At 49.0% G+C, this 25,205-nt stretch overlaps 1 protein-coding gene across 1 annotated transcript in view; it reads left to right on the top strand.

Annotated features, from left to right (window-relative positions):
- The window catches only part of LOC122206950 (protein shisa-6-like), a 132,509-nt gene extending 116,262 nt beyond the window's left edge, over positions 1–16,247 (top strand). Inside the window, exon 3 of the mRNA XM_042916606.1 lies at positions 15,930–16,247. Coding sequence (XP_042772540.1) covers positions 15,930–16,051 — 122 coding nt within the window. The 3' untranslated portion in view covers positions 16,052–16,247. The remainder of the gene's footprint in view (positions 1–15,929) is intronic.
- Positions 16,248–25,205: the final 8,958 nt, after the last annotated feature.

Genomic DNA, 25,205 nt, shown 5'->3' on the forward strand with positions numbered 1-25,205 from the left:
TCGGCCCGAGTCGTGATCTCACAACTTGTGATTTTGAGCCCTGCATCGGGCTCTGCACTGATAATGAGGAGCCTGCGTAGGATTCTCTCTCTCTCTCTCTCTCTCTCTCTCTCTCTCTCTCTCTGCCCCTTCCCTGCTCTCTCTCTCTTCTCCCTCTTTCTCTCTGCCCCACCCCTGCTCCCACTCTGTCTCTCTCTCTCTCTCTCTCTCTCAAAAATAAATAAACATAAAAAAATAAGAAAAAAAACACAGAACATTTCCCTCACCCCCTATGATTCCCTAGGCCCCTTCCCAGTCTGTAGTTACCCCCAGAAGTCACAGCCCTGCTGCCTTCAGTCGTTACCAAATGGCTTCGTCTGTGCTCTTGGAGTCTTTAAAAAGAATGTGGTCTTGGCCTTCGTATAAGTGGAATCACACCACATGTACTCTCGTCGGTCTGGCTTTTCATTTAACATAATCTCTGCGAGACTCATCTGTGTTCCTACACTCGTCACCTTGTGTAGCATCCCTTTCAGGAATATTCCGCCACGTATTTATTCCAGCTCCACTTGTCGGGCATTCGGATGATTTCGTTCTCTTTATGACTCTTTCAAGAAGAGCCGCGGTGGACAATCTTCGCGCGGGATCGGCCGTGGACCCTGTTCTCATCTGTTCTCAACTTCTTGGGTAAATACCTGCGTGTGGAGCTGCCGGGAGGTAGAGAGAAAAAATATCGTACCTTCAGGAGAAACTACCCAAGAGTTTTTTCAAGGTGGTTTATCATTTCCTGTCCCCACCAGCAGCGTGTGAGAGTTTGGTTCACATTCTTGGCAACACTTATTGTGGCCCATTTTTTTAATTTTAGCCACTCTGGTGGGTGTGTAGGGGCGTCTTATTGTGTCTTATTATTATTATTATTATTTTAAACCATAAAAACCATGTATTCTGAGCCCCAGGTCCTCCACTGATGGGATACGTGAATAGTGGCAAGATCCCTCAACCCCGAGACTCTTCTGGTTCCTCCACTACTAAATAGCAGGAAATGGGCAGTGATTGGCCTGGGAGGCATAGGGTCAAGGGAGAGTGTTGTATGTAGTGTTCTGAGAAGTTCAAGGTGAATGTGCCCACTGAGGGAGAGAAACTGGTGATTCAGAAGGAGGGGGATGATTTCAGGAGGTAAGTCCGTGAGAAGATGTAAGGGGTTGTGGATGTTAACAACTGGCAAGGAAGATTCCCTGTAAATGAGAGTTTCTTTCTTCCCGCTCTGATTTCCCCTTGAAGGATGAGGCAAGGTCAAGTTGGAGGGTATGAGGAGCGGGTGTGGGAGGTTCCAGGAGACACCATGAAATACGTCTGGAATGTGGAAGAGTGAACATTCCAAGGGAGGAGAGCAGAATCGCCAAAGGGTTGAGGGGCCATTTGAGACTTTGGGTCATTCATGCTGAGAGATACTGGTAACGAGAGTAGCAGACGTACAGTGTTGAACGTACCCCAGGCACTGTTCTGAACTCTTACGTGTATTTATTCATTGAATCCTTTCAGTTGCTCTATGAGCCAGCCTCTCCTCATCTTATAGATGAGTCCGCTGGAAGGCTAAGTGACTTGTCCTCAGTCACACAGCTAATAAGATAGGGAGCCGAGCACCGGACATCGTTTTGCCGAGCCAGGCAACAGCCACCATGTATCGAGAGCACTTAGAATGTCCACCCAAGGTCTTAAATACCACATGTATGTATTAACTTGATTATCACAGAACTCTCATTGGGCACTGGTTCGTCTCCTTTTACAGGTGGGAAATGAGGGTTCAGAGAGGGTTCAGGTAACTTGCCTGAAGTGCCACAGCTACATGGCCACTGCTTGGCTCTCTCTGCTGGTGGTTCTGCTGGGTGAGCACAGCAGATGAGGCGGAGGCTGGGGCGGTGGTTAAGGATGGACCATGGCATCCCAACGGGCCAAGGAGGGAAGAGGGCCCAAGATGGCGGTATATGATGTATGCGTAGGAGGCCGGCAGGATGGCCTTGTAAGGTGGCGCTCTTACGAGGGGTAATTTGGGAACAGTGTAGCAAAAGCATTATTGAAAAGAAGAAGGTAGGGTGTAAGGAAACTATAAGGAGCAGCACGGTGTTTTGGACAAGCTAACAGCAGCAAACTGGTCCGCTGCAGGACTGAGGGGACGAGGGGGAGGGAGCAGGAAGGACTGTTGTCTGGAGGGGAACTTCGATAGCCCATCCGTGACGGAAGGACCTGATTATAATCCCACCCTCCTCCTGCCCTTCTCTCCTGCTGCCTCCCCCTGGCCAGGACTACCCGGAGGTCCCTTGATGCAATTCGTAGAGGTCAAGTTGAGGACCTGCCACCTTCAGAGTCCAGCCTTGGGGACCCACACGGGAGGAGCGGGGCCTGCAGGGAAGATACTCAGCCCGGCAGCCCTGAGGAGGGTCTTGCTCTGCCTGCCCCCTGCCCCCGCTGGACGAAGGTGACCCAAGTGTCCAGGAGCAGAGGGGAGGGAGGGGCCCTGGTCCAGGGGACCCTCCTGGGCCGGGACGCACCCTCAGCAGGAACGGGATGGAGAAGCAGAGTGTGCATCCTTGGTGCGTGGACCACAGGCCATTGTACCGAGCAGAGAAGAAGCGAACATGAGAGCCGTGCTTGGCGACTTGTGTCTGAGCTGCTTCAGCCCCCGGTCCCTGGGAGGAGTGGCTCTGAGAGGGGAGAAATGGCAGGAGCTCACCCCCAAGAGGGTGCCGTGTTGGGGGACGGTCATGTGGATGGTCTCCCATGCGTGCCCCTCCCCCAGCTTTCTGTTCTCTTCTCAGGAGTGCGGCCCACCCGCCCCCCCCAAAAAAAAACCTGCCGTGAGGGGAGACTGGAGACCGGTCAGAGTACATCCAGCTCCCAGTCCTGTCCCCACCCTGCCCAGAACAATCCTGGCTCCCCCGTGTCTTTCCCTGGGACCTGGAGTGGGCAGTCTGGCTTTGCCCACGGAAGGAGATGTCTGCGCGTGACGTTAATTCCATAAACCCCGAGGCGACACCTCACCCTATGCCTAAAACTCACTGTTGGGCTTCTCGCCTCCTATTTTGCCACGCTGCGTTACTCAGCGTGGCAACAAACGCCTATCCCAAATCAACGTGCCAAAGCCCTGGGTTTGAATGCGAACCTTCTCTCATTGATCACTTCTCAGGGATGTTCCATAGTCCACAAACTAAATTGCCTTCCCATTAGGAGTTCAAGCCTAAAAAAAAAAAAAGGAAAAAGAAAAAGAAAAAAGATGACAGCCTCTAAAATTCTTCTGTCTCCTATTTTTTTTTTCTTTTAAAGAATTTTTTAAAGTTTTATTTATTTATGTTGAGAGAGAGAGAGCATGAGCAGGGGAGGGGCAGAGAGAGAGAGAGGGAGAGAGAGGGAATCCGAAGCAGGCTCTGCACCATCAGCCTGGAGTCCATCGTGGGGCTTGAACTCACAAACCACGAAATCGTGACCTGAGCCGAAACCAGGAGTCGGTTGCTTAACCAACTGAGCCCCCCAGGTGCTCCTCAGTGTGTGTGTGTGTGTGTGTGTGTGTGTGTGTGTGTGTGTGTGTGTGTTTTAGAAGATAAGAAGAGGTCAAGAAACAGGAGAGGAGGTCTCAGGTGCCCCACGGGCTACCCCACTGTAAGTCTGCAAGGCGATAACAAGAGGGGACTTGAGCAATTCACAGATTTCTTAATCGACCCCTCCCCACAAGTCCTCAGGCTTGGGAGCCAAGGCAAGTCTTCCCTCACTGTGGAAAGAGCCTGCATCCTTGCATCCATTCAGATTCTCTTCAGGACTCTTGGCCAGGGTCCTGCTCTCAGGAATGAGCCAGAACCCAAATGGGGATCACAGTCAGAGACGGGAATTTGGTTCGACTCTGGGCATCTTTCCAAGGGGATTACAGCCAGCACATCTGAGGAGAAAATAAATGGCGCACTGGGGTCCCCTGAAATAGAAACCAACCTCTGCACCATTTCCTCGGGCATGGAGGAGGCTGTGGGCTCCTTGGTGCATTAGGGAAAGCTCTTCTGTGAGAAGATGGGGTGTTCAGTCACAGCCAGCAGCCAATGACCTTGGACTGTCTGCTTTTGCTTCCCAGTTCCAGTTTCCTCATCTGCAAATATCAAGGCTAGAAGAGATGCCCTTGAACAGTCCTTCAGCTGTAACGTTCCCTGATTCTATCTCAATGGCAGGGGGAGAGGGGGAGGATTTAGCCCTCCTCCTAAAATATCCCAAGATTAATGTCACCATCAAGTAATCCTCTCTCTCTCTCCTCCCCTTGGTAAATAATTAGGATGCACTAGAGGTGTGGTCTCGGACTTTTATTTTTGAGCCACATAATGCTCTCTGAAACAAGAAACCTTACCCCAAAGCCTGTATAATATACAGGAGACCACAGCAGAGCTCCCCTCTTGCAGAGGATAAGGTTGACCTAGAGTGTGCCCTTGACCACAGCCGGAGACCTTTAGAGAGTACATCTTTGTATTTTTGTTTGTCTGTTTTGGTTTCAAACACAAAGTACCAGTTTTCTTAAATTCAAACCAACAAACCTGTGGTTCGGGGGACATTGATTTGAATGGAAAGGGGTTGGTTTAGCAATGACTTTCTGGAGAATTTGCCCCTGGTGCGACGGTTATCAAGATGTATTCTAGATTACGCGCCCCCCCCTCCCCCGCCGCCAACCCCACCCTGCTTGTGATCCTGACCTTCTGTATCTGATGAGAGACCCTGCTGTCCTCGAGCAGAATGATAGGATGAAGAGCGCCATCTTGAAAGTCAAGAGTTCAGGGTCCGGGTTCCCAAACCATCAACCTGTGTGACCTTGAGAAGGCCTCTACTCAACGTCTCCGGGGTTCTGTTTCCTTCTCTGTCACATGAGAGCGTTGGGCAAGGCAGTTCCCCAGACAGCCTGGGATTGCTTACCCTGAGCCCTCACGGCTGGGGACACATGGCCTCCACCGGGAGGGCGATGCACCTGGTGACCATCCCCAGCTCTCCCAGCTGCGGAGTCTGCAGAGGGAAGACGCCAGAGGGCAGATCTGTGGCATCGCCACAGTATTTGCCAACAGCTCTGCTAACTGCACAGACTCCCCCTGTGCTTGTGTGAGCAAGCCCTAGAATTGACACATAAAATAAAGCATTCCCAGTAGCTAGTCTCTCGAGATTGTTAGACTAGTAAATAGTCATTGTCAGTACAATGTGCAATTAGACCTGGCCTGCCCCCAGTTTACCTTGGCGGAATGAGCTCAGAGCTGCCTCATTCGCTCAACAAATGTGACTGCGTGGGGGAACACAGGCCTCCTGGCTGCCAGCCCACTCCCCGTTGTGGAGACACGGGCGAGAGCTCTGGGGAGCAGGAAGGAGCTTTGGGGTTTCTCTGGGGAAGAGCCGTCAGGCAGGATAGCAAAGCCCAAGGTCTTTTGCTCTTGACTCTTTCTGGCCTGAGGTCAGCTTGGGGCACCATAAGAGGACCCTTGAGTTACCTGCATGAGAAGAAGGAAAGACTCGAGTCTTTATGTGAACAGCAGCTCCCATTTACCGAGGCTTATTGGTGCACGGTATTAGGTGAAACGATTTATACCTGGGATTTCCTCTAATCCTTCCTACCCTCTGGCTGGGTGGGTATTAGGATCTGTGTTTGATAAATGCCTTGTCATTTACACAGGGAGAAGTGGCCCCTCTCACTTCCTGGCCCTTGTATTTCTTTTTATAAAATGACATTTATTAGAGTTTTTATCCCCCACATAAAGAAGTACAAAGAGAAGAACAAAGACAGGCCATGATCCCACTCCCTAAGCCCAGAGAAACTCTGTAAATAGTACAAAAATAAAAAAATAATGCATGGTATGTGTTTAGAAAGTTCAAACAGTAAAGAAAGTGATAAATCTTTCAAAGGTAAACACCTCCCCTTCTTCATCCCAGGACCTCTCCCGAAAGAAAAGGAGGTTGTTGTCATTTGCGTGCATCATTATGTCCAGACAAAAGGACCGTTTGTATAAAACATCCTACTTGTGATGGGTCTCTACATACCCTCGCTGCATTATTTTCGTTGTTGTGTATATAAAAAGGATCCTACTGCAACATTGCTCTACTCCTTGCTTTTTATTTTTATTTTTAAATTTTATCTTGGAGGTCTTCCTGCCTCTGTACGCACAGAGATGCCTCTTTATAACAGCTGTATAGTATTCCACTGGATGCATGGATTCCAGTATTATTCGCTGCCCGTTGCCAGGACTACCGAAGTTGATGCCACACTATCTGGCCTGGTTCATATGTAATGGGAAGCCCAGGAGACATATTTGTAGGGTAAATCCGTAGCAGTGAGATGCCAGGTCAAAGGCTTGTCCTTCAAGTAGGCACCACTCATTGACATCCTCCACCAGCAGCTAGAGAGAGCCGGTCGTCCGGGCATCGGGTGTCATCCAATGCTTACGTTTTGCCGAATCGATTCATTTTTTAGAAAGATCCTGCATATTAAAAAAAAATTAATGTTTATTTATTTTTGAGAGGGAGAGAGACAGAGCAAGAGCAGGGGAGGAACAGACAGAGAGGGAGAAACAGAATCTGAAGTAAGCTCCAGGCTCTGAGCTGTCAGCACAGAGCCCGACGTGGGGCTCGAACTCACGAACTGTGAGATCACGACCTGAGCCAAAGTTGGACGCCTAACTGACAGAGCCACCCAGGCGCCCTTAGAAAGATCCTGCATATTTTGATTTGCATTTCCTTAATTATGACTCAAGGTTAATCGTATCTTTTACATATCCAGGGGCCTTTTAAAAAAAGACTTCTTTTTTTCCCCAGGGGATGTAATTACCTATTCCTATCCTCTGTGCATTTTTTTCTAGGGTGTTATGATTATTGATACAATTGAGCTGTTTTTTTGTAAACAAAGGGAAAAGTCCTCTCTCACATGTATTAAAAATATTTTTCCCAGGGTTCGCCGTGTGTTTTGGGTTTTGTCTCTGTCGTATTTTTCCACAGACAAGTTCAGCAGTAGGCCCGGCACCATTTCGGCCTTTCAGAGACCAGCTCCCTGTCCATTCTGAGAGTGTGCTGTGCGTTTCAAGCAGGCTCTAAAGATGGAGAGCTGTTCCTCTGATCACGGATGCTACTTTTGGTTTTATTGCATCATGATAACGTACTTTTATTGCCCTGTTTGCATGCCAGGTTTTCCAGGGCCAATCTAGCACCGATTCACTTTGTTTCTGCCAATAAAGACAATTTGTGAAATGTTACAAGTGTGTGATCCCATTGACCAGTCTCTTCTTCATGGCTTTTGGGATTTGGGTACTGTTTGAAGATTATAAATAAATACATCCTTGCTTTTAGAAATTCTGTAGTTTTGCTTCTTGCTTAATGGATTTCATCATCACGTATCTTGCCCCTTCCCCCAAGGAGAATTTGTGGGTCTTGTAGTCTCTGAGTTCTTAAAACTGGAGACTCTGTTTCCTTTATTGTTGAAGGATAATTTGGTGGTGAATAAAATACTTGGGCTATAGGTACTTAACCAAAACCTAGGTATCTATCCATCCAGCCAGCCATCTATCCATCCACTTATTCACCCACACATTCATTCCATTCATTCACTTATTCCTTTTCTCATCCACCCATCCATCCACCCACCAGCCCAACCACCCACCCATCCATCCACATACCCATCCATCCATCCGTCCATCCATCCATCCGTCCATCCATCCATCCATCCACTTATTCACCTACACATTCATTCCATTCATTCACTTACTCCTTTTCTCATCCACCCATCCATCCACCCACCAGCCCAACCACCCACCCATCCATCCACATACCCATCCATCCATCCATCCGTCCGTCCATCCATCCATCCATCCATCCATCCATCCATCCATCCATCTGTCCATCCACTTATTCACCCACACATTCATTCCATTCATTCACTTATTCCTTTTCTCATCCACCCATCCATCCACCCACCAGCCCAACCACCCACCCATCCATCCACATACCCATCCATCCATCCGTCCATCCATCCGTCCATCCATCCATCCATCCACTTATTCACCTACACATTCATTCCATTCATTCACTTACTCCTTTTCTCATCCACCCATCCATCCACCCACCAGCCCAACCACCCACCCATCCATCCACATACCCATCCATCCATCCATCCATCCGTCCATCCATCCATCCATCCATCCATCCATCCATCCATCCATCTGTCCATCCACTTATTCACCCACACATTCATTCCATTCATTCACTTATTCCTTTTCTCATCCACCCATCCACCCACCCACCAGCCCAACCACCCACCCATCCATCCACATACCCGTCCGTCCATCCATCCATCCATCCATCCATCCATCCATCCATCCATCTGTCCATCCACTTATTCACCTACACATTCATTCCATTCATTCACTTACTCCTTTTCTCATCCACCCATCCATCCACCCACCAGCCCAACCACCCACCCATCCATCCACATACCCATCCATCCATCCATCCATCCATCCATCCATCCGTCCATCCATCCATCCACTTATTCACCTACACATTCATTCCATTCATTCACTTACTCCTTTTCTCATCCACCCATCCATCCACCCACCAGCCCAACCACCCACCCATCCATCCACATACCCATCCATCCATCCATCCGTCCGTCCATCCATCCATCCATCCATCCATCCATCCATCCATCCATCTGTCCATCCACTTATTCACCCACACATTCATTCCATTCATTCACTTATTCCTTTTCTCATCCACCCATCCATCCACCCACCAGCCCAACCACCCACCCATCCATCCACATACCCATCCATCCATCCGTCCATCCATCCGTCCATCCATCCATCCATCCACTTATTCACCTACACATTCATTCCATTCATTCACTTACTCCTTTTCTCATCCACCCATCCATCCACCCACCAGCCCAACCACCCACCCATCCATCCACATACCCATCCATCCATCCATCCGTCCGTCCATCCATCCATCCATCCATCCATCCATCCATCCATCTGTCCATCCACTTATTCACCCACACATTCATTCCATTCATTCACTTATTCCTTTTCTCATCCACCCATCCACCCACCCACCAGCCCAACCACCCACCCATCCATCCACATACCCGTCCGTCCATCCATCCATCCATCCATCCATCCATCCATCCATCTGTCCATCCACTTATTCACCTACACATTCATTCCATTCATTCACTTACTCCTTTTCTCATCCACCCATCCACCCACCCACCAGCCCAACCACCCACCCATCCATCCACATACCCGTCCATCCATCCATCCATCCATCCATCCATCCATCCATCCATCCATCATCTAACAAATAAAATAACAATAATTACTTAACAGTGAATTATGTCCTCAACTACCCGGCATATGAACTAAAACACACAAGCACCTCATATACCCTTCCTTCCTCAATTACATTCCACTCCCTACCTCCAGAAGTATCTGTTTTGAAGTATTTATCATTTCCCTGAATCTCTTTGTACTTGTATTGACACTACATGTGCACATATCCTGAAACAATATGCACATATCCTGAAACAATATAGAGTGTTGTACTGCATGTTTTATAACTCTCCCCGTATGATGGCATCCTGGTTTTCCTCAGCTTGCTTAGCGTACTCAACATTAGGAACTGACAATTCCCCCAGCTTTGCTACTTAGAGCTCTGGTTCATTTCGTTTGCCCTGTCGAACAGGGTTACATCGTATGAGTATACCATTATTTATCATTTTTTCTCTCGGTAGGAATAGAGAGCGCCCCCCGTTCTGTCTTTATTACAAACAATACCGATATGAACATGGCTCTTGCCTGTCTCCTCATGCACGTGTGTGAGGATTTATCTACCAAAAGGGGGCATTGCTGGTTCTACACTATATCCATCTTCAACTTTATTAGCCATTGCTAAAGTTCTTTCCAAAGCATTATGTCCAAGAGTTCGTGTTCCTGCTTATCTGAGTTGGTTGTGTTGGGCATTTTCATTTTTGCCAGTCTGCTGGGTATGAAATGATATCTCATTATGGCTTTAATTTGAATTTCCCTGATTACTTGTGAGATTGAAGGCCACTGTGTGTGTGTATCGTCCCTTCGGGTCTTCTCTGCTGTGACTTGTCTATTCATCTCTTGGGGCTGCGTTTTCTGTTGGGTTCTTTCAGCTTCTTATTAATGTGAAGTTCTCTAGGAGTCTTGGATATTCACGTAAATATATATTTCAAGCCTTTGGCTTACAGTTTTTTGATGTTTCGTGGCTTAAAAACGCTTTGTTTCCTCTTGAGTCTCTGCCTTTTTCTCCTTGTTTCAAAATCCTTCCCTGCTTTGTGATCATTAACGGATTGTCCAGTATTCTTTTCTAGCAGATTTAAGGTTTGGTTTTTCATGCCTTGGCCTTTAGTACCCTTTGAATTGATTTTCGTATTCTTTTCTTTTCTTTTCTTTTCTTTTCTTTTCTTTTCTTTTTCTTTTTCTTTTCTCTTTCCTTTTCTTTCTCTCTCTTTTTTTTAAAGTTTACTTATTTATTTTGAGAGAGAGAGAGAGACAGAGAGAGACAGAGAGAACCTGAACAGGGGAGGGGCAGAGAGAGAGGAAGACAGAGAATCCCAGGCCAGCTCTACGCTGTCAGCACTGAGCCCGATGGGGGGGCTCCAACTCAGGAACTGTGAGATCGTGACCTGAGCTTAAATTGAGAGCTGGATACTTAACCAACTGAGCCACCCAGGCGCCCTCTTTTTTTTTTTTTTTCTTTCTGTATTTCTGTATGTGGTTGTGGATGTGTATTTTCCACGTCTAGTAAATGAAAAGTCTGGTATTTTTTTCCCTTGTGGAAATTTTTTTTCTATTCTTTTTTCTTTTAATTATTTTCAATGAGTTTTGGAGGAATGGAGTCCAAACACCTCTACTGAAAAATATTAGCAAACTTAGCTTTGTTCTAAACGCCTTATATATGTTACCTCATTTAATCTCCTCAACAACCGATGAAACAAACATTACTGTTTTTCTTTTGCGGTTGAGAAAACAGACAGACAGGTTTGAACTTGTGAGCCTGGTCCAGAGTATGTGTTCTTCTGTGAGCAGTGTCTGTCTCTATGGAAATAAAAGTCTCAAAATTCTTCAAAAGATTGCCTCACTTCCCCTCCCCCACTTTTTCAAGTGTTTTATAAAGATGATATTTTCCATTATTTGTTAAAATTTTAGTTAACTTATTTATTCATTTTTTCCTTTATTTTTTAAGTTTTTTTAATGTTTATGCATTTTTGAGAGAGAGAGAGAGGTGGGGGAGGGGCAGAGAGAGGGAGACACAGAATCCGAAGCAGGCTCCAGGCTCTGAGCTGTCAGCACAGAGCCCGACGCGGGGCTTGAACTCACGAACCGCGAGATCATGACCTGAGCCGAAATCAGATGCTTAACCGACTGGGCCACCCAGGTGCCCCATTTATTTATTTATTTTTTAATTTTAAATGTTTATTTGAGAGAGAGAGAGAGAGAGAGAGAGAACGAGTGGGGGAGGGGCAGAGAGGAAGACAGAAAATCTAAAGCAGGCTCTGTGTCGTCAGCTCAGAGCTTGATGTGGGGCTAGAACCCATGAACCATGAGATCATGACCTGAGCCGAAGTCAGACACTCAGCTGACTGAGCCACCCAGGTGCCCCTCCTTTATTTTTTGAAAGCCATTTCACTAGAGTATATCTGGATTTTGGTCCCTTCTCATATATAGTGTGATGCTTGATCTTGCCTTTTGTCTTTTGATCTAAAGACTGAAGTCTTGCCATCTGCTCAGGAAAACGAAAATCTATTAACTTTTAATCATTGCTTCTGAATTATCCCTTCTGTGTCTCTTCTGGGAATACTGTCGGGCATCGATGGAAACTCCTGGAGTTGTCCTGTCTGTCTGTCCTCTCCCAGCATTTCTGTCTCTCTGTCCTCCTCCCCACCGAGTGCCCTTGACTTTACTTGACTGGTCTCCTTCAGGACGCGCTCAGTTGGCTGTATTTACAGCCCAGGCAAACCGTCCTTGCTCAGTTTCTTTCCCTCCCTTGGCTGTTGGTCTAATTTCACAGATGCAGACTGCTGTCACATCTTACTGAAATCACCATTCAGATGTTACCTCATTTCCCCCTCCTGTTTCTTGCGGCAAATCTCCTTCACAAAGAAGCTCTCCCTCTAGTTACTCAGACTCACTTCCTTACCGGAGTCACCACCATTGCACGACTCCAGGAACCCTGCCCCAGGTCTCTCTTTAGTTTCCACCTGCCTCCTGCCAGGGGGACAGTTGAACTTGAACCTCAGTGCTGTCCCTGTGACTTTGGACTTCCGGATGTGGTGATGGCGGAGAGAGCAGTGCGTTTACCGATTGTTCTTCCCATCATGCTACCCTTGTTCATGCTAAAACTATTTGTTCCTCTCGAGGGGACACAAAATGTAAGGCATTCTAGACCTTGACCCCCCCTAACATTGGCCCTGTACCCAGCTCAAGCTGGACCCGTCGGTAGTTCTAACACCGTGGTTCATAAAGTGTGGTCCCTGGACCTGCGGCCATCATCAGCATCCCCTGAGAACTTGTCAGACATGAACTTACCTCTGACCCTAGTAAGATAGGAATTCTGGGGCTGGGGCCCAGCAATCTGGGTACCGCCCCGTGAGCTTGCTGTGCTCAAGTTTGAAGACCGCAGCTCCAACAAAAGCTGAAGCTCTCACCCTGTCTTCTCCAACTCTGTGTCACTGGCTGCTTTCTTTCCCAACATGCGTCCTGAGAGACACCTTTGAAAAATGTAAGGGTTCCCTGGAGACGTGGGTGCTCATTGACTGGTCCCTAGCCTTGGTTTCCGTGGTTACTTTTCATTTCACATAACTCAATATTTTCCAAACCGATTTGCCCATAGAATTCGTTACTCCTGTCACCTGCTCTTGGTCCTGACCCCTCACCATATCTTTTCTCTACCCAACGCCAAGCCTCCGTACTGAAGCTTGTTGGAACCTGAACTCCAACTTCTATGAACTTACTCATCACCAGGTAGACTGCTCCTGAGTTAGTGTTTCCATTGGGTTCAAGTCTCAGGGAAGAGTCACAGCTGCACAGTTGTGACCGTTCAGACCACCAGGTGAGGCGGCTCGTGTCAGACTTGTACAAAGGTGGGAGCCTGGGGAGTCAGGATTTACCGCTAACTAGCTCCGTGAACTTGGGAACGTGACTTTTCCACAAGGCTCTTGTGGGGAGTAGATGAAGCCAGGTGTGCATGATGGAAGGAACATGTGGTTTGTGGTGGGAGAAACTGGGTGCCTGCATTGGGTCCGTCATCTGCCTCTGGTCTGGCTTTCCTTTTTCCATCAGTAGATGGGGGAACAATAATAATCCCAGACAACATACGTATGCGGTAGTGGTTAAAGTTTTCAGAAAACAGAGGGCGCCTGGGTGGCTCAGTCGGTTGAGCCACCGACTTCAGCTCAGGTCATGATCTCACAGTTGGTGAGTTCGAGGCCCGCGTGGGGCTCTGTGCTGACAGCTCGGAGCCTGGATCCTGCTTCGGATTCTGTGTCTCCCTTTCTCTCTGCCCCTCCCCCACTCATGCTCAGTCTCTCTCTGTCTCAGAAAGAAATGAACATTAAAAAAAATTTTTTTTATATTAAAAAAACAGTACATGTGAAAAATTTCTGTAAGCCGCATTATACTACAAAACATTTGCTGCTATGATGTCAACCCCCGCCCCCTTCCCAAAACCCTGACACCGTGTTTTCAGAGGCTCTGTCTCTCTGCGTGGTGCATAGTAGGTGATCAGAAAACTTGCTCGTTAAACCAGCAGAGCCCCAAAGTGCTAGGGCACCACTCGGTCCCAAGGGACCTCGTTCCAGCTGACAGATAAGAAATGATTTGTAAGTAGCACACGCACTGTTTATGTTCTATCTTCCCCAGTATTGATTTGTTTATCAAAAATTTTATTTATAAAAGAGCACAAAAATATGCCAGCCCAAATTCTGCAGGATGTATCGCAGGTTCTGAATTAATGAGGTCCAAATTTATGACCGTTCTGAATTGTTACTTCCTTTTCCTGCCCTGTCATTGCTTGGGGGTGGGGGTGGGGTTGGGGAGAAAGTGGCCTTGTTACAGGACAGGGTTCCCTCCCTCCCTGCAGCTCACCCTTCCAGACACCCCCTCCCTGCTGATCCCTGATGAGGATGCATTTCTCCAGGTACTAGAGGCTGGTTTCTGGAGCTGTGACATAGCTTGAAGCCTCTTAGCCCAGCTCCCATTCTATCAAATAATCCCATTCTGTCAAATTCTGGGTTGTGACCGCAGTATTTTACAGCGAGAGAGCTCCTTTTGGGAGGCTGTGAACCCTGAGGAATGAGTATCTATTCCAGAGTGGAGGGCATCGCAGAAATGGTGGCAAGATTTTCTTAAGTTCCTGAGGGGCTAAGACAGTGGCTGTCAGAGTTTGTAAGCCCAGACCCTCACCAACGGAATCAGAACCCCTGGAGTTGTGTCCGGACATTTGCGTTCTTAAAAGCTTCCAGATGGTTCCAGCATGCACCTAGGTTTGAGATCTGCTAATTGAGAGGGTGCCCTCTTAAGAAAAAAATGTGATTTGGGTTGTCTTTACAATTACCATGCAGCTTTTTCATTAGAAATTTACTTTACCTAGTTGTATTATAAAACTGACCTACTTACTAAAGGGGGGAAAACTTGGAAAATATGGAAACGTTGGAAGGAGAGAAGTAAGGCTCAAGTTCCAATGATCTGAGGGCAGTTGTGAGTATCAGATGTGTTTTCTTTCAGTTTTTTTTTAATGTGCTGGTTTGAATTTTTTACAGCACTGTGGTCATATTTAATATAGCATTTTCTGTCCACTTTTGAACTTACCATTACGTCTTAGGTACTTCTGCACATTGTGTTAATTCCAGGTACAGTTTTTAATGCACTCTTGTACAAATACGACAAAAATGTGGCTTTTCTCCATTTTCCTGTGTATATACCTCAGGATGGCATTTACGGAGTCCTTTCTTTCTTTACAACACCTGCGTCTCAAGAACATTTGTGAAATCGTGTTTTGAATGTCAGAAGAGGAATGTATCTCTCTTTCTCTGTGGATTTCTTCTCCCAGGGTCTGAGCCCGCCCCGACCTTTCCTCGGTCCAGCCCCGCAGGTAGATGGGCACGTGGGGCTGGCACAGAATAAGATCTTATTGCAGAAACGTCAAGAGGGGAAAGCAGTAAATATTTTCCCAGTGTTTTACAACCACCATTCTGGATCTCTCCTAAGCCGTGAGACTGTAGTTCCTTAGGATGTGATGGGACTTATAAGCAGAGGCACATACAGAGAGCTGTCCCCACCAGACAGACCCATGCCTCCGTGCTTCGGAAAGAGAGGAAACCAATGACTAAGGCGAGATGGAGAAAGAGGGAAGCTGGGACAGAGGTGACGATGGTCGGGCAAATAGACTGATGTTCTGGTGCGCTCGGTCAGAAATGCCAAAATCTAGCCACCTGTTCCTTTCCCCCGCCCCTGTTTTCCATGTAACCTTCCCAGAATTGTTGTCTTTGTTGTGCAATTGCGTATATATATATATATATATATATATATATATATATATATATATATGTACACACACACTTATATGTGTATATACACATATAATATACATATATATGTGTATATACACAATTGTACGTATATATGTACACGCGTGTGTATATATATACACACATACGTGTATATATACTTGATCTATGTACTTTTTATATACACTGTATATATATTACATTATATACGTGTTTATAAAATGATATACGTATTTCTCCTTGACGGCTGCTACCTTCTGACTCAGCTGCTGGCTCGGAAATGAACTTCCTCACTGCCTCTGGGGGAGCTGCAGCGACGGGTGCCCATGGGTGCACCAGGTAACTGTGCCCCGTCTTCTTGCAGGACATTATGGGAAGGATACCCACCGAAGTGGAGGACCCGATCTCCATAACTTCATCTCATCTGGATTTGTCACGTTAGGAAGAGGACACACGAAGGGTACAGTGGAAACCATTTTTTACTAAAATACAGAGGTTGCCTAGGGGAGCCCCGAGCTGAAATGGGAAGGTGACGTTGGAGGAGGCTAACGTTCCGGGACAGGAATAAGTTGAGGGGGGTTCCCCTTGCAGCGTGGCCTGGTGACATATGTGGCTTCTGACGGGAAGGCAGGTCCCAGGTGTGACTTTTAGAGGCCCCATAGACTTGCAAGAGACGACCCCCCCCCCCTCAGCCCGCCCCTGCCCCGTCCCCCCGGCCGGAGGGACCGCAGGCAGAGTGGCGAGAAACCTTGCCGGCAGATGCGAAGCGTGTTCTCCTCTTGGTTCTTCCTCCTTTTCCTTTTTAAAGCCACGTTTTATACACCGATGTATGTCAACGGTCCGCACCGTGGGTTTCTAAGCCAGCGTGCGTGGCGAGAGTTGCCGTGTCCTACGTGTGTCTGTGTAAACACTCTCTCTGTGGTGTGGACACAAAGGTAGAGGTCACGCAGCCCTTCCGACCTCCAGAGGAACGCTAACGTGGCATTTCTGCTGAGCTGCTTTATGACCTAACCGACAGCTTGCAGAGCATCTGTCCGGGGGTGGGAGGGGGGGGTGTATGGAGTCCTTGATTCTGTCTTTTGTTTAAATGGAGCCCTCCTAGTGTTGTGAGCATTCTGTCCTATCAAATAACTGAATCCCTGACTTCTCCGATTACCTTCCTGACACCTGTGTACTGTTATAGACCAACTGTGAATTCTGTTGTAGGGATGGAACGATCCCTGTCTTCCTCCGCAATATGTGTCTCTTTTAAGTGTGAGCGAACAAGGAACTTCGCGAGTTTTTCGTACATTCCATGCAATGACTTTTTAAATTCCCTGTGTGATGTTTGTTCACCCTGTAGAGAAAAAAAAAAAAAAAAAACCAACCAAACAAATCTGTATCTGTGTATGTATTTTCTGTTGTGTCTCTTTGTGTCTAAATAAAGTTTATTGAGGATACAGGTGGCATTTGTGGCTACTCAAAGTCTCAGAATCAAACTGGGACCAGAAGGGCGGTGGGGCTGCACGGTTAACGGATGAAAGACATCATCCTAGTCCTACCCATATCGGCTCAAACCTAGGACGGCCAGCCCCCACGTCATCTGCTTGGCGATAATTACCTATTGCTGTGAAACGAACACATCTGAAATGTAGCGTTTTAAGACGATAGCAAACACATATCATGTCCCGTAGCTTCAGCGGGTCCCAAATTCGGGGGCAGCTGAACTGAATGCTTCTGGGGTGGGCGTCTCTCACGAGGTTCCTGGCGACATTGCAGCAAGGGGCTACCTCATCCGAAAGCTTGACCGGGGTGGAAGGACCTGCTTCCAGAATCGTTCATGCACATCGCACTGGCTGTTGGCAGGAGGCCTCAGTTCCTCCCCGTGACGTTCTCTCCACGGGCTACCTTGTGTGTCCTGACAACATGGTGGCCGGGCTTCCCCAGAGTGGGTGATCCAAGAAAAAGAAAGAAAGAAGTCCGCGTGTCTATTATGACACCAAGCCTGTGGGTTACATTCTGTCATCTTCTCAATATCTTCTTGCTTACACAAGTCAGCTTTATTACAGATGGCAGGGTTGGGGGGGGGAGCCACACAGGGATCCCTGGGGCCATTTTGGGGGTTGACTACTGCACTCCTACCTCAAAGCTACAAATATGAATTTTTCTTTCTTTCTTTTTCTTAATGTTTATTTATATTAGAGAGAGAGAGACAGACAGGGTGTGAGCAGGGGAGGGGCAGAGAGAGACACAGAGACAGAATCCGAAGCAGGCTCCAGGCTCTGAGCTGTCAGCACAGAGCCCAACGCAGGGCTCGAACCCACGAGCTGTGAGAGATCACGACCTGAGCCGAAGTCGGACGCTTAACCGACCGAGCCACCCAGGTGCCCCAAATCTGAGTTTTTCCAACAGAACACGGCAACTCTTACCATGGCTTTTCAGCTGCAGTGGTTTCCCACCCTTACCCCTATCCCTTGTAGGTAGTCTAACCTGAAATGTCAGCTCATCAAAAGAACTATTTATGTATATATAAGTGTTTAATATATTTATATATAAATATAAATATTATATAAAAATTATATATAAAAACTATATATAAATGTTATAAATGTTACTTATATATTATAAATATAAATACTGTATAAACTATATATATAAACTATATATATATAAATGTTATATATATATATTATATGTATATAATGTTTTGGCTTGGGGCTCATACATTCATTCAACAAATAAATATTTCATGAGGCTCGCCATGTGCTAAGCAATATTCAGAAGTCGATGAAACGGAATCTGCTTTTGTGAAAACTCCTATTCCGTTGGGCGAAGCAGACAAAATAAATTCTCGATGATTAAGAACAGGGGGAAAACCGAAGTCCGCGGCAGGAAGCAGCTTGGATAAGGGGGTAATTGGGCAGAGACCCGCATCCCAGGCAGAGGCAGCAGGACGGCTCTGAGGTAGAAGCTTTGTTGGGGTGTCAAGAAATACAAGGGGGGGTTGTATGAATGAAGCAGGATAGAAAAGGACGAGAGTGGGGGACATGGGGCCACAGCCAGGCCATGCGTTTATCAGGCAGTGGACACAAAGCTGCAGCATAAAGGGGATTCTCTATCCCTGTCTGTCCTTTGGGTCTCAGTCACCGGGGAGACTGTACCCTGTCATGGGTGTGGGGCTTTGCTGATGCTGGTTGCTCGCCCTGATCTTAGCTTGCCTGCGTCTCTCCCTCTGCATACGTGGCGGGTCCCCCATCCACACCCTTACCAGATCCTCTTTTCCGTTCCCTTCCATCAAGGCCTCTGAAACCTCCTCTCTCCAGGAATGTACCCTGCGTGTATTTTCCAATTGAGAAAACAACTAAAGTTTCATGAGCAAAGAGACTGGGGCTGGGGGGGGGGTGCTGAGGAAACGGGGTCCCCCCTTCTGATATCGGGACTCTTTCTTTGCACACAGCCTGGGTCTCTGGAAAAGGGCCAGGCGTCATCCTCCCTTCCTGCAGAGCAACCCAAAGCTCGGCTCTGAGTGGTGTCCATAAGGCAAGTGGTGGCATGTAAATGCCCCATGGGAAGGTAGCCACTCCAAATTGTATACCATGTATGTTTCATTCCTTTCTTTTTCTTTTCCTCTTTATTTCTTTTTGCTTCACCCCTACGGCCTGCTGGGGACCTTTTCCTTAATTCCCGCTTTCCCTTCTTCCTACTACATTGGCATTAGGCCTTCTGATGGCACCCGGCTGCCGTGTGGCCCCACTGTGACGCTCAGAACTAATGGGGTAGCTAACTCCTGCTTTAGAAGGTAATACCATTGCACTACCAACCTGCATCACTGAACTGCACAGGTATTTCTATCAGATTCTGATTATCTGAGAATCGTGCATTGACCGTCCCTATTCCAAACGGTGTCTGGAACCTTCTTTGGAAGCTCGGATGCCTCCAGTCCTGTCTGCCATGTCAGAGGCCCCAGAGGCATCGTGGAGAGAGAAGTGCACTCTAGTTTCGGTGGCTGCTCCTCCAAATTCAGAGAGTTGGGGTTGGGGATGCTATTGTAGAATGAGATCCGTAGGTGCACAGGGAATGAAACCCTCTGAGACAAAGCCCAAACAAGGGGATGTTTTTTGGCTAATGGGCTTGCAAAGGTGAGACATTAGAAGAAATGGAAATCTGGCCTTGGGGGCTTCATAACCGCCAAAAGCCCCTGTTCCATCTCTGTCCTGTTAGGAGACCCCTAGGGGACCACGCAGTCATTGGTCAACCTCCTAGGGGGCATAGCACCTCCTTGGGCTCACAGGTACCACACTCTCTACTGATGCCCCTTTTCAGGACTTTCTAACTGCCTGACTGTGCTCTGCCTTTTATAATTCTTACTCTTCCCTTTCTTCTTCTTCTCCCTCTTTTCTTTGAAGTTTATTTATTTTGAGAGGGGGGAGTGCAGAGAGAGAGAGAGAGGGAGAGAGAATCTCAGGCAGGCTCCGTGCCGTTAGCGCAGAGCCCGACGCGGGGCTCGATGCCACACACCATGAGCTCATGACCCGAGCGCTCAACTGACTGAGCCCCCAGGCGCCCCTGTTTTCTCCTTCTTCTAAGGAGCTACTTCTCCATGTGCCCGCTGCTCTGATTTCTTCCTTTGACCTCCTCCCTGCTGATCCCTTAGGAGAAATGGAAGTCGAAGCCAAGGAAAATGCGGATCAGAGTGACCATGAGTTTAGACCAAGTTCCCCCTAAAACCTTTCCTCTGTTCATTAGAGAGGATCACGCCGACCCCCATGCAGGACCCCAGAGCTGTCTTTAGGGAAACAGAACATCCCCGAGGCTGCCACAGTGAAATCCCAATGATAAAGGCTATTTGCCGAGCACTTACAATGTTCCGGCACTCTGACATGTGACGTCTTATTTTCACCTTTATGACGACCCCGTGGGTGAACTCTTGTTACCCCCTTTTGCTGGGGAAAGAGAAGTCAAAGTAGAGCAGTTGAGTAATTTGCATGAGTGAACGTCACATGGTCAGTACCGGCTCATCCCAAATCCAGTCCTGTTTCCAAAGATCGTGCTCCCAGCCACCACACACCCTACCTGTTGGAGAAGGGGGCGGGTGGCGAGGCAGCAGATGGGCAGTGGTTCCACAGGACGCACATGCGTGGTAAACACTCCATAGCCAACGGTTGTTCTTTTTAGAGGCACACATCTTGCAAGGTAGGAAGTCACGCCAAAAAAAGACGGGCCTGGAGTGGGCCACCGCCACCGGATTAGCCGGGGCTGTCCTTCCAGAAAGGAAGCTCAGTCTGCTCAGATACGTTTTCAGGGTCTGGCTAAATGAACACACTTTACGGGGACCCCGCTCCACGTCGGCATTTTGGTGAACAGCTCAGTCGGGCTGGTTGTTTTTGAGTCTGATCAAAAGAGCTGGAAAGATTCTTTTCCAGGATCCCCCGCGTGTCAGTATCGTAAATTCCAGGGATCTCCACCTGTGTATCCCAGGCCATGCCAGGCAGAGTCCTTATGGGCCACGGTGGTGGCAATGCCCACATACACATGGCGGCTGTCTTCTGCACTTGGGCGTTCTCTCCTCTGCTCTTTCTCAATATTCGCCGGGCCTTTCCACCGTGCCAGGAGCCACATAGGCACACGCATGCGTGTGGGTGTGCATGAGAGAGAGAGAAAGAGAGGGAGAGTGTATGTGTGTTTGGGACAGAGAGAGAGAGCCCTGCAGCCTTTACTAAAAGGTAGGCACTCCAAAGTCACTGCCCCTTTGTAGGAGGCAGACACTGTCACTCATGGTCATTCGTTCCTTCACGTGAGCACGTACGTTGAGCACCTGCTCCGTGCCAGACATCATCGTAGCCATGGAGGATGCAGCAGGCAATCTTACATGCCAGTGTGAGATGTTAGAAAGAAGTAAATGTATGAAGCATGCCGGGTAGAGTTAAGAGCTGTGGGACAAGACAAGGCAGAGAAAGGGAGGGAGTTGTAGTTCATACAAGAGCATCCACAAGGCTTCAGAGAAAAATGACATCTGGGCACAGACGGAAGGAGGCAGAGGATCAAAGCCGTCTGGATTTGGGGGAGGGGGCTCCCAGGACAAGGGAACAGCCATGTGTCCCCCGCCAGGCTGTGGGGAACAGCTGGGAGGATTGACCAGAAGGAGCTGGAGTGTGGGGTCGGCCAGGGGCGGGGGCCTGAGCACATGGGGCCCGTGGGCCATTTAAGGATCTGGTTACCATTCTAGGCAAGATGAGAAACAAAACGTTTTTGGCTTGAAACACTAGGAAGCTGGAAGTCTCCGAGAGGGACAAGGTTTAGGCAGAGGTTCGGGGTGATGTGAACTCAGTCTGGCTCCCTATTAAGTTTTAGATGCTTATTAATCAGATCATCCATGCGGAAACGTCAAGTTCAGGAGAGACATCCAGGTTGGGGGTGTGAATGTGGGAGTTTCCGGGGCGTGAATCTGGGAGACCACATGACATCAGCTAGGGAGAGTGTCGCCTCCAGGCGAGCAAGGCTCCGGGAGGAAGCCGCCGGGCACCCAATATGGAGAGGCTGGGGAGATGGGGAGGGTACCTAGGGAGGAGACTAGTCTGGAAGCAAGAAAACCAGGGCAGTGTGTGTGGCCTTGGAAATTGAGTGGGAAGCAAAGCAGGTGTTCCCAAGGGGGACAGTGATCAGGTGTTTAAGACACAGAGAGGTCCAATGAGCCGAGGCCTGAGCAGTGACTCCTAGATGCGACCTGGTAACACGGAGGTCGTCGGTGAGCTTGGCAAGAGCAGCCATGGGGAAGGCACGTGTGTATCTGATGGAGGAGACACACGTGTGTCTGATGGAGGCAAGAGAGGATGGATGATGTCTGGGCTGTGCTTCTACGAAATCGAGGCGGACCGGGTGACGAGAAGACCCGGGTTTGTTACACCAGCCTCTTTACTCGGGGATGCGTCTGAAATGCCCTTGACAGAACGCTGTAAAAGGTTTTTAAAGTAAGAAAACAGGAGAAGAGGAATAAGAAACCGCAGGCGCGGAAGACCCTGTAGAGTTTTATTGTGAAACGGGATAGGAACGAGGGCGGTGGCTGGAAGGGAGCGTGATGTAAAGACAGTTGTGTTTTGTTTTAAGACGGGGGAGGTCACAGTGTATCCACATGCTGATAGGAATGGTCCAGCGGAGACGGGAAAATCGATGACGTGGGGCGGGGGAGGGTGTTTCAGAAGTGGTGTCCTTGGTAATGGCATCTACCATGTAGGTGGAGGGGCTGGTCTCAACCAGGAGCAAAATCCACCGGAGAAATCCACCGCAGGTGAGAGGCAGAGAGTATACGGCCCCGGGGTCATGCAGGTGGACATACGCCATTGGTGCTCGGTGACTTGGAGAGGCAAGGTCATCAGCTGCGAGTGAGGGTGAAGTTGGTCAACCAACTCAGTTTGCCCCAACTGGTGCCATCTTGGTTCAGTCCCGGGGGAACGAGACACTTGGTCGCCCTGATGAGGACACGCGAGCAGGCCCAGCCAGCGTGGCTTCAGAGCATCTTTGACACCCACCTCTAGAGCCCAGAGACTCAGACTGAGCTGGCTGCTGTCTGAAGCCGGCCATGCCCAGCCCCCAGGTGCTCAGAGGCCGTGGGGCTTCCTGGAGATCAGCTGCAAGAAGCTGACCATTCCAGAGCCTGCGGAAAGACCCTTAGTGGGTCTCCTCATTCTGTCTAAACGATGCTCCCTGGGGACCAGGCTGGAAACGGCCCACCCCACCGCCCAGCCAGCCCGGGCGTGGGGTCTGAGGCAGAGGATACGGCAGGAGAGTACCCGCTGCATCCAGAAGAGCTGGGGGCGTCCGAGCAGGTGCTGAGATCAGAGCTGGAAGTGACCAGTTCAGGAGTCTCAGCAGGGAGGGCAGTGGCGTGGGTAGCCCTGGCCAAGTCCCACAGAGGCTCAGGTCCCCAGATCTAAGGACGAGGAGCAGCGATCCAGAGGGAGGGTGCCGGACTGGTGGCATGTGCCCCCTGAGCAGGGGATGAGGCCGGAGGTGGGTCCTCACAGGGGCCCGTGTGGACAGGTGTTAGCCAGTAAGGAGTCTGGGTCAACATTCTACCAGGAATAGGAAGCCAGGGCAGGGGAAAGCGAGGACTGGAGCCTTGTGGTCAGCGTGGTGGCTGAAGTGTGAGAGGGGGCAGAGCTTTTGGTAATGACAAGGTCCAAGGGGTAACGTGGGAGTGGGTCCTGAATATAGCGGAGAAGCCAATCAACACTGAGGTCAGGGAACTACTTCTTCAGGCCCACGCAGAACTGTCCTTCTTGGCTGCCTTCTGTCCGTCCTGGCCCGAGCCCCATGGCGGGGCTGAGCCTCACGCGGCCCTGACCCTGTGCTCACTTCTCCCACCAGCCCGTTTGTCAGGTGCCACCACGGCTGGCATACAGGGTTCGAAATGTGGTCTCCTCTTCTAGAAAAGAAAGAATGGGTGGGCAGGGCACGCCCCCCCCCACCCCCACGGTTTAAGCAAGAGGCTGCAGACCATCCTGTGGATTGTGGCCAGGGGACCCCCGAACCATTTGGCTAAAGAAATCCAGCATAGTCATTTTCACACTCTGGGAGCCAGGGGAGTGAGTGGGCTTCGCTAAACCCAAGGTGTTCGAAGGCTGGGCTCCAGATAAAGCACAGAGCTCAGAAGGCATCTGGTCTCCATGGCAACAGAGAGCCAGGGAAAGTGCAGTAGCAGGGGAGGGGGAAGGCTGGGTCTGGCCGGCCTGAGATTGGCCTCTGAGAAGCCTGTGCCACCTGGGAACATCCTTGCCTGGACTTCTCCATAGGTCAGGGTGGCGGGAAGAACAGGGAGGAACTCTTGGGTTCTGGGCTGGGGGCACCACAGATCCCAGCTGTCTCCGGATCGCTCCGATCCGCGCCATGGGACAGCTCCCTTGGTTTGCTCTCGCTCCTGATTAATGGCTGAATCCCGGGAACCAGGCTTTGACTCTGTGTGCTCAGCCTTAGTCAGTGGTCTTTCCCATGATTCAGGCCAGCACGCATAGGCTGTCCCTGAGCCTCCCACTCAGGAGAATATGTGGTTTCAGTGTGATTCCCTGTTTTCTTAGAATTGAGTCAACCTCACGCGGTGGTTAATTGGTTAAAATGGACTACGTCAGAAGCAAAGACAGATGTGCGTGAACGGTGAAGCCATTTCTCAACATCACTGCTGTTCAAACAGGAAGAAATAAGGCGGAACAAAACCCAGGGCAGGACCTTTGAAAGCTCTCAGTTGGATACTTCCATTTGTGAGTTCAGCCATTTTGGTTAAAGGCAGCTGTTCCACAATTTACTCTTTCCTAAGTTGATCCTGCAAACAAGAACACCCATGACTACCCCCCCCCACCTCCAAGAAGCAGAAAGGGTGCTATGTCCCTCCTCAGTCTTACTGAGGACTCTGTCGTCACCTAGGTTAGTTTTGGTAGCGGTTAAACCTTGCAGAGGATGCTGAGGAACACGATACCCATCAGAGCCAACTTTCTGAGCCATCCAAGGGTCCACTTCTAAGGTAGGCCCACCCTACTCTCCATGAGAGACCCACTTTGAGGCCCTGAGGAAGTCGATTCATAACTTGGCCATCCTCTCAGGTTCACCGTGTTCTAAGGGCAGTGCTTGGGTCAAAATGGCACACACGGGCAGGCGATGCGGCATCTAAGTC

This window comes from Panthera leo, chromosome E1, assembly GCF_018350215.1.
Source record: "Panthera leo isolate Ple1 chromosome E1, P.leo_Ple1_pat1.1, whole genome shotgun sequence".
Classification (NCBI taxonomy): domain Eukaryota; kingdom Metazoa; phylum Chordata; class Mammalia; order Carnivora; family Felidae; genus Panthera; species Panthera leo.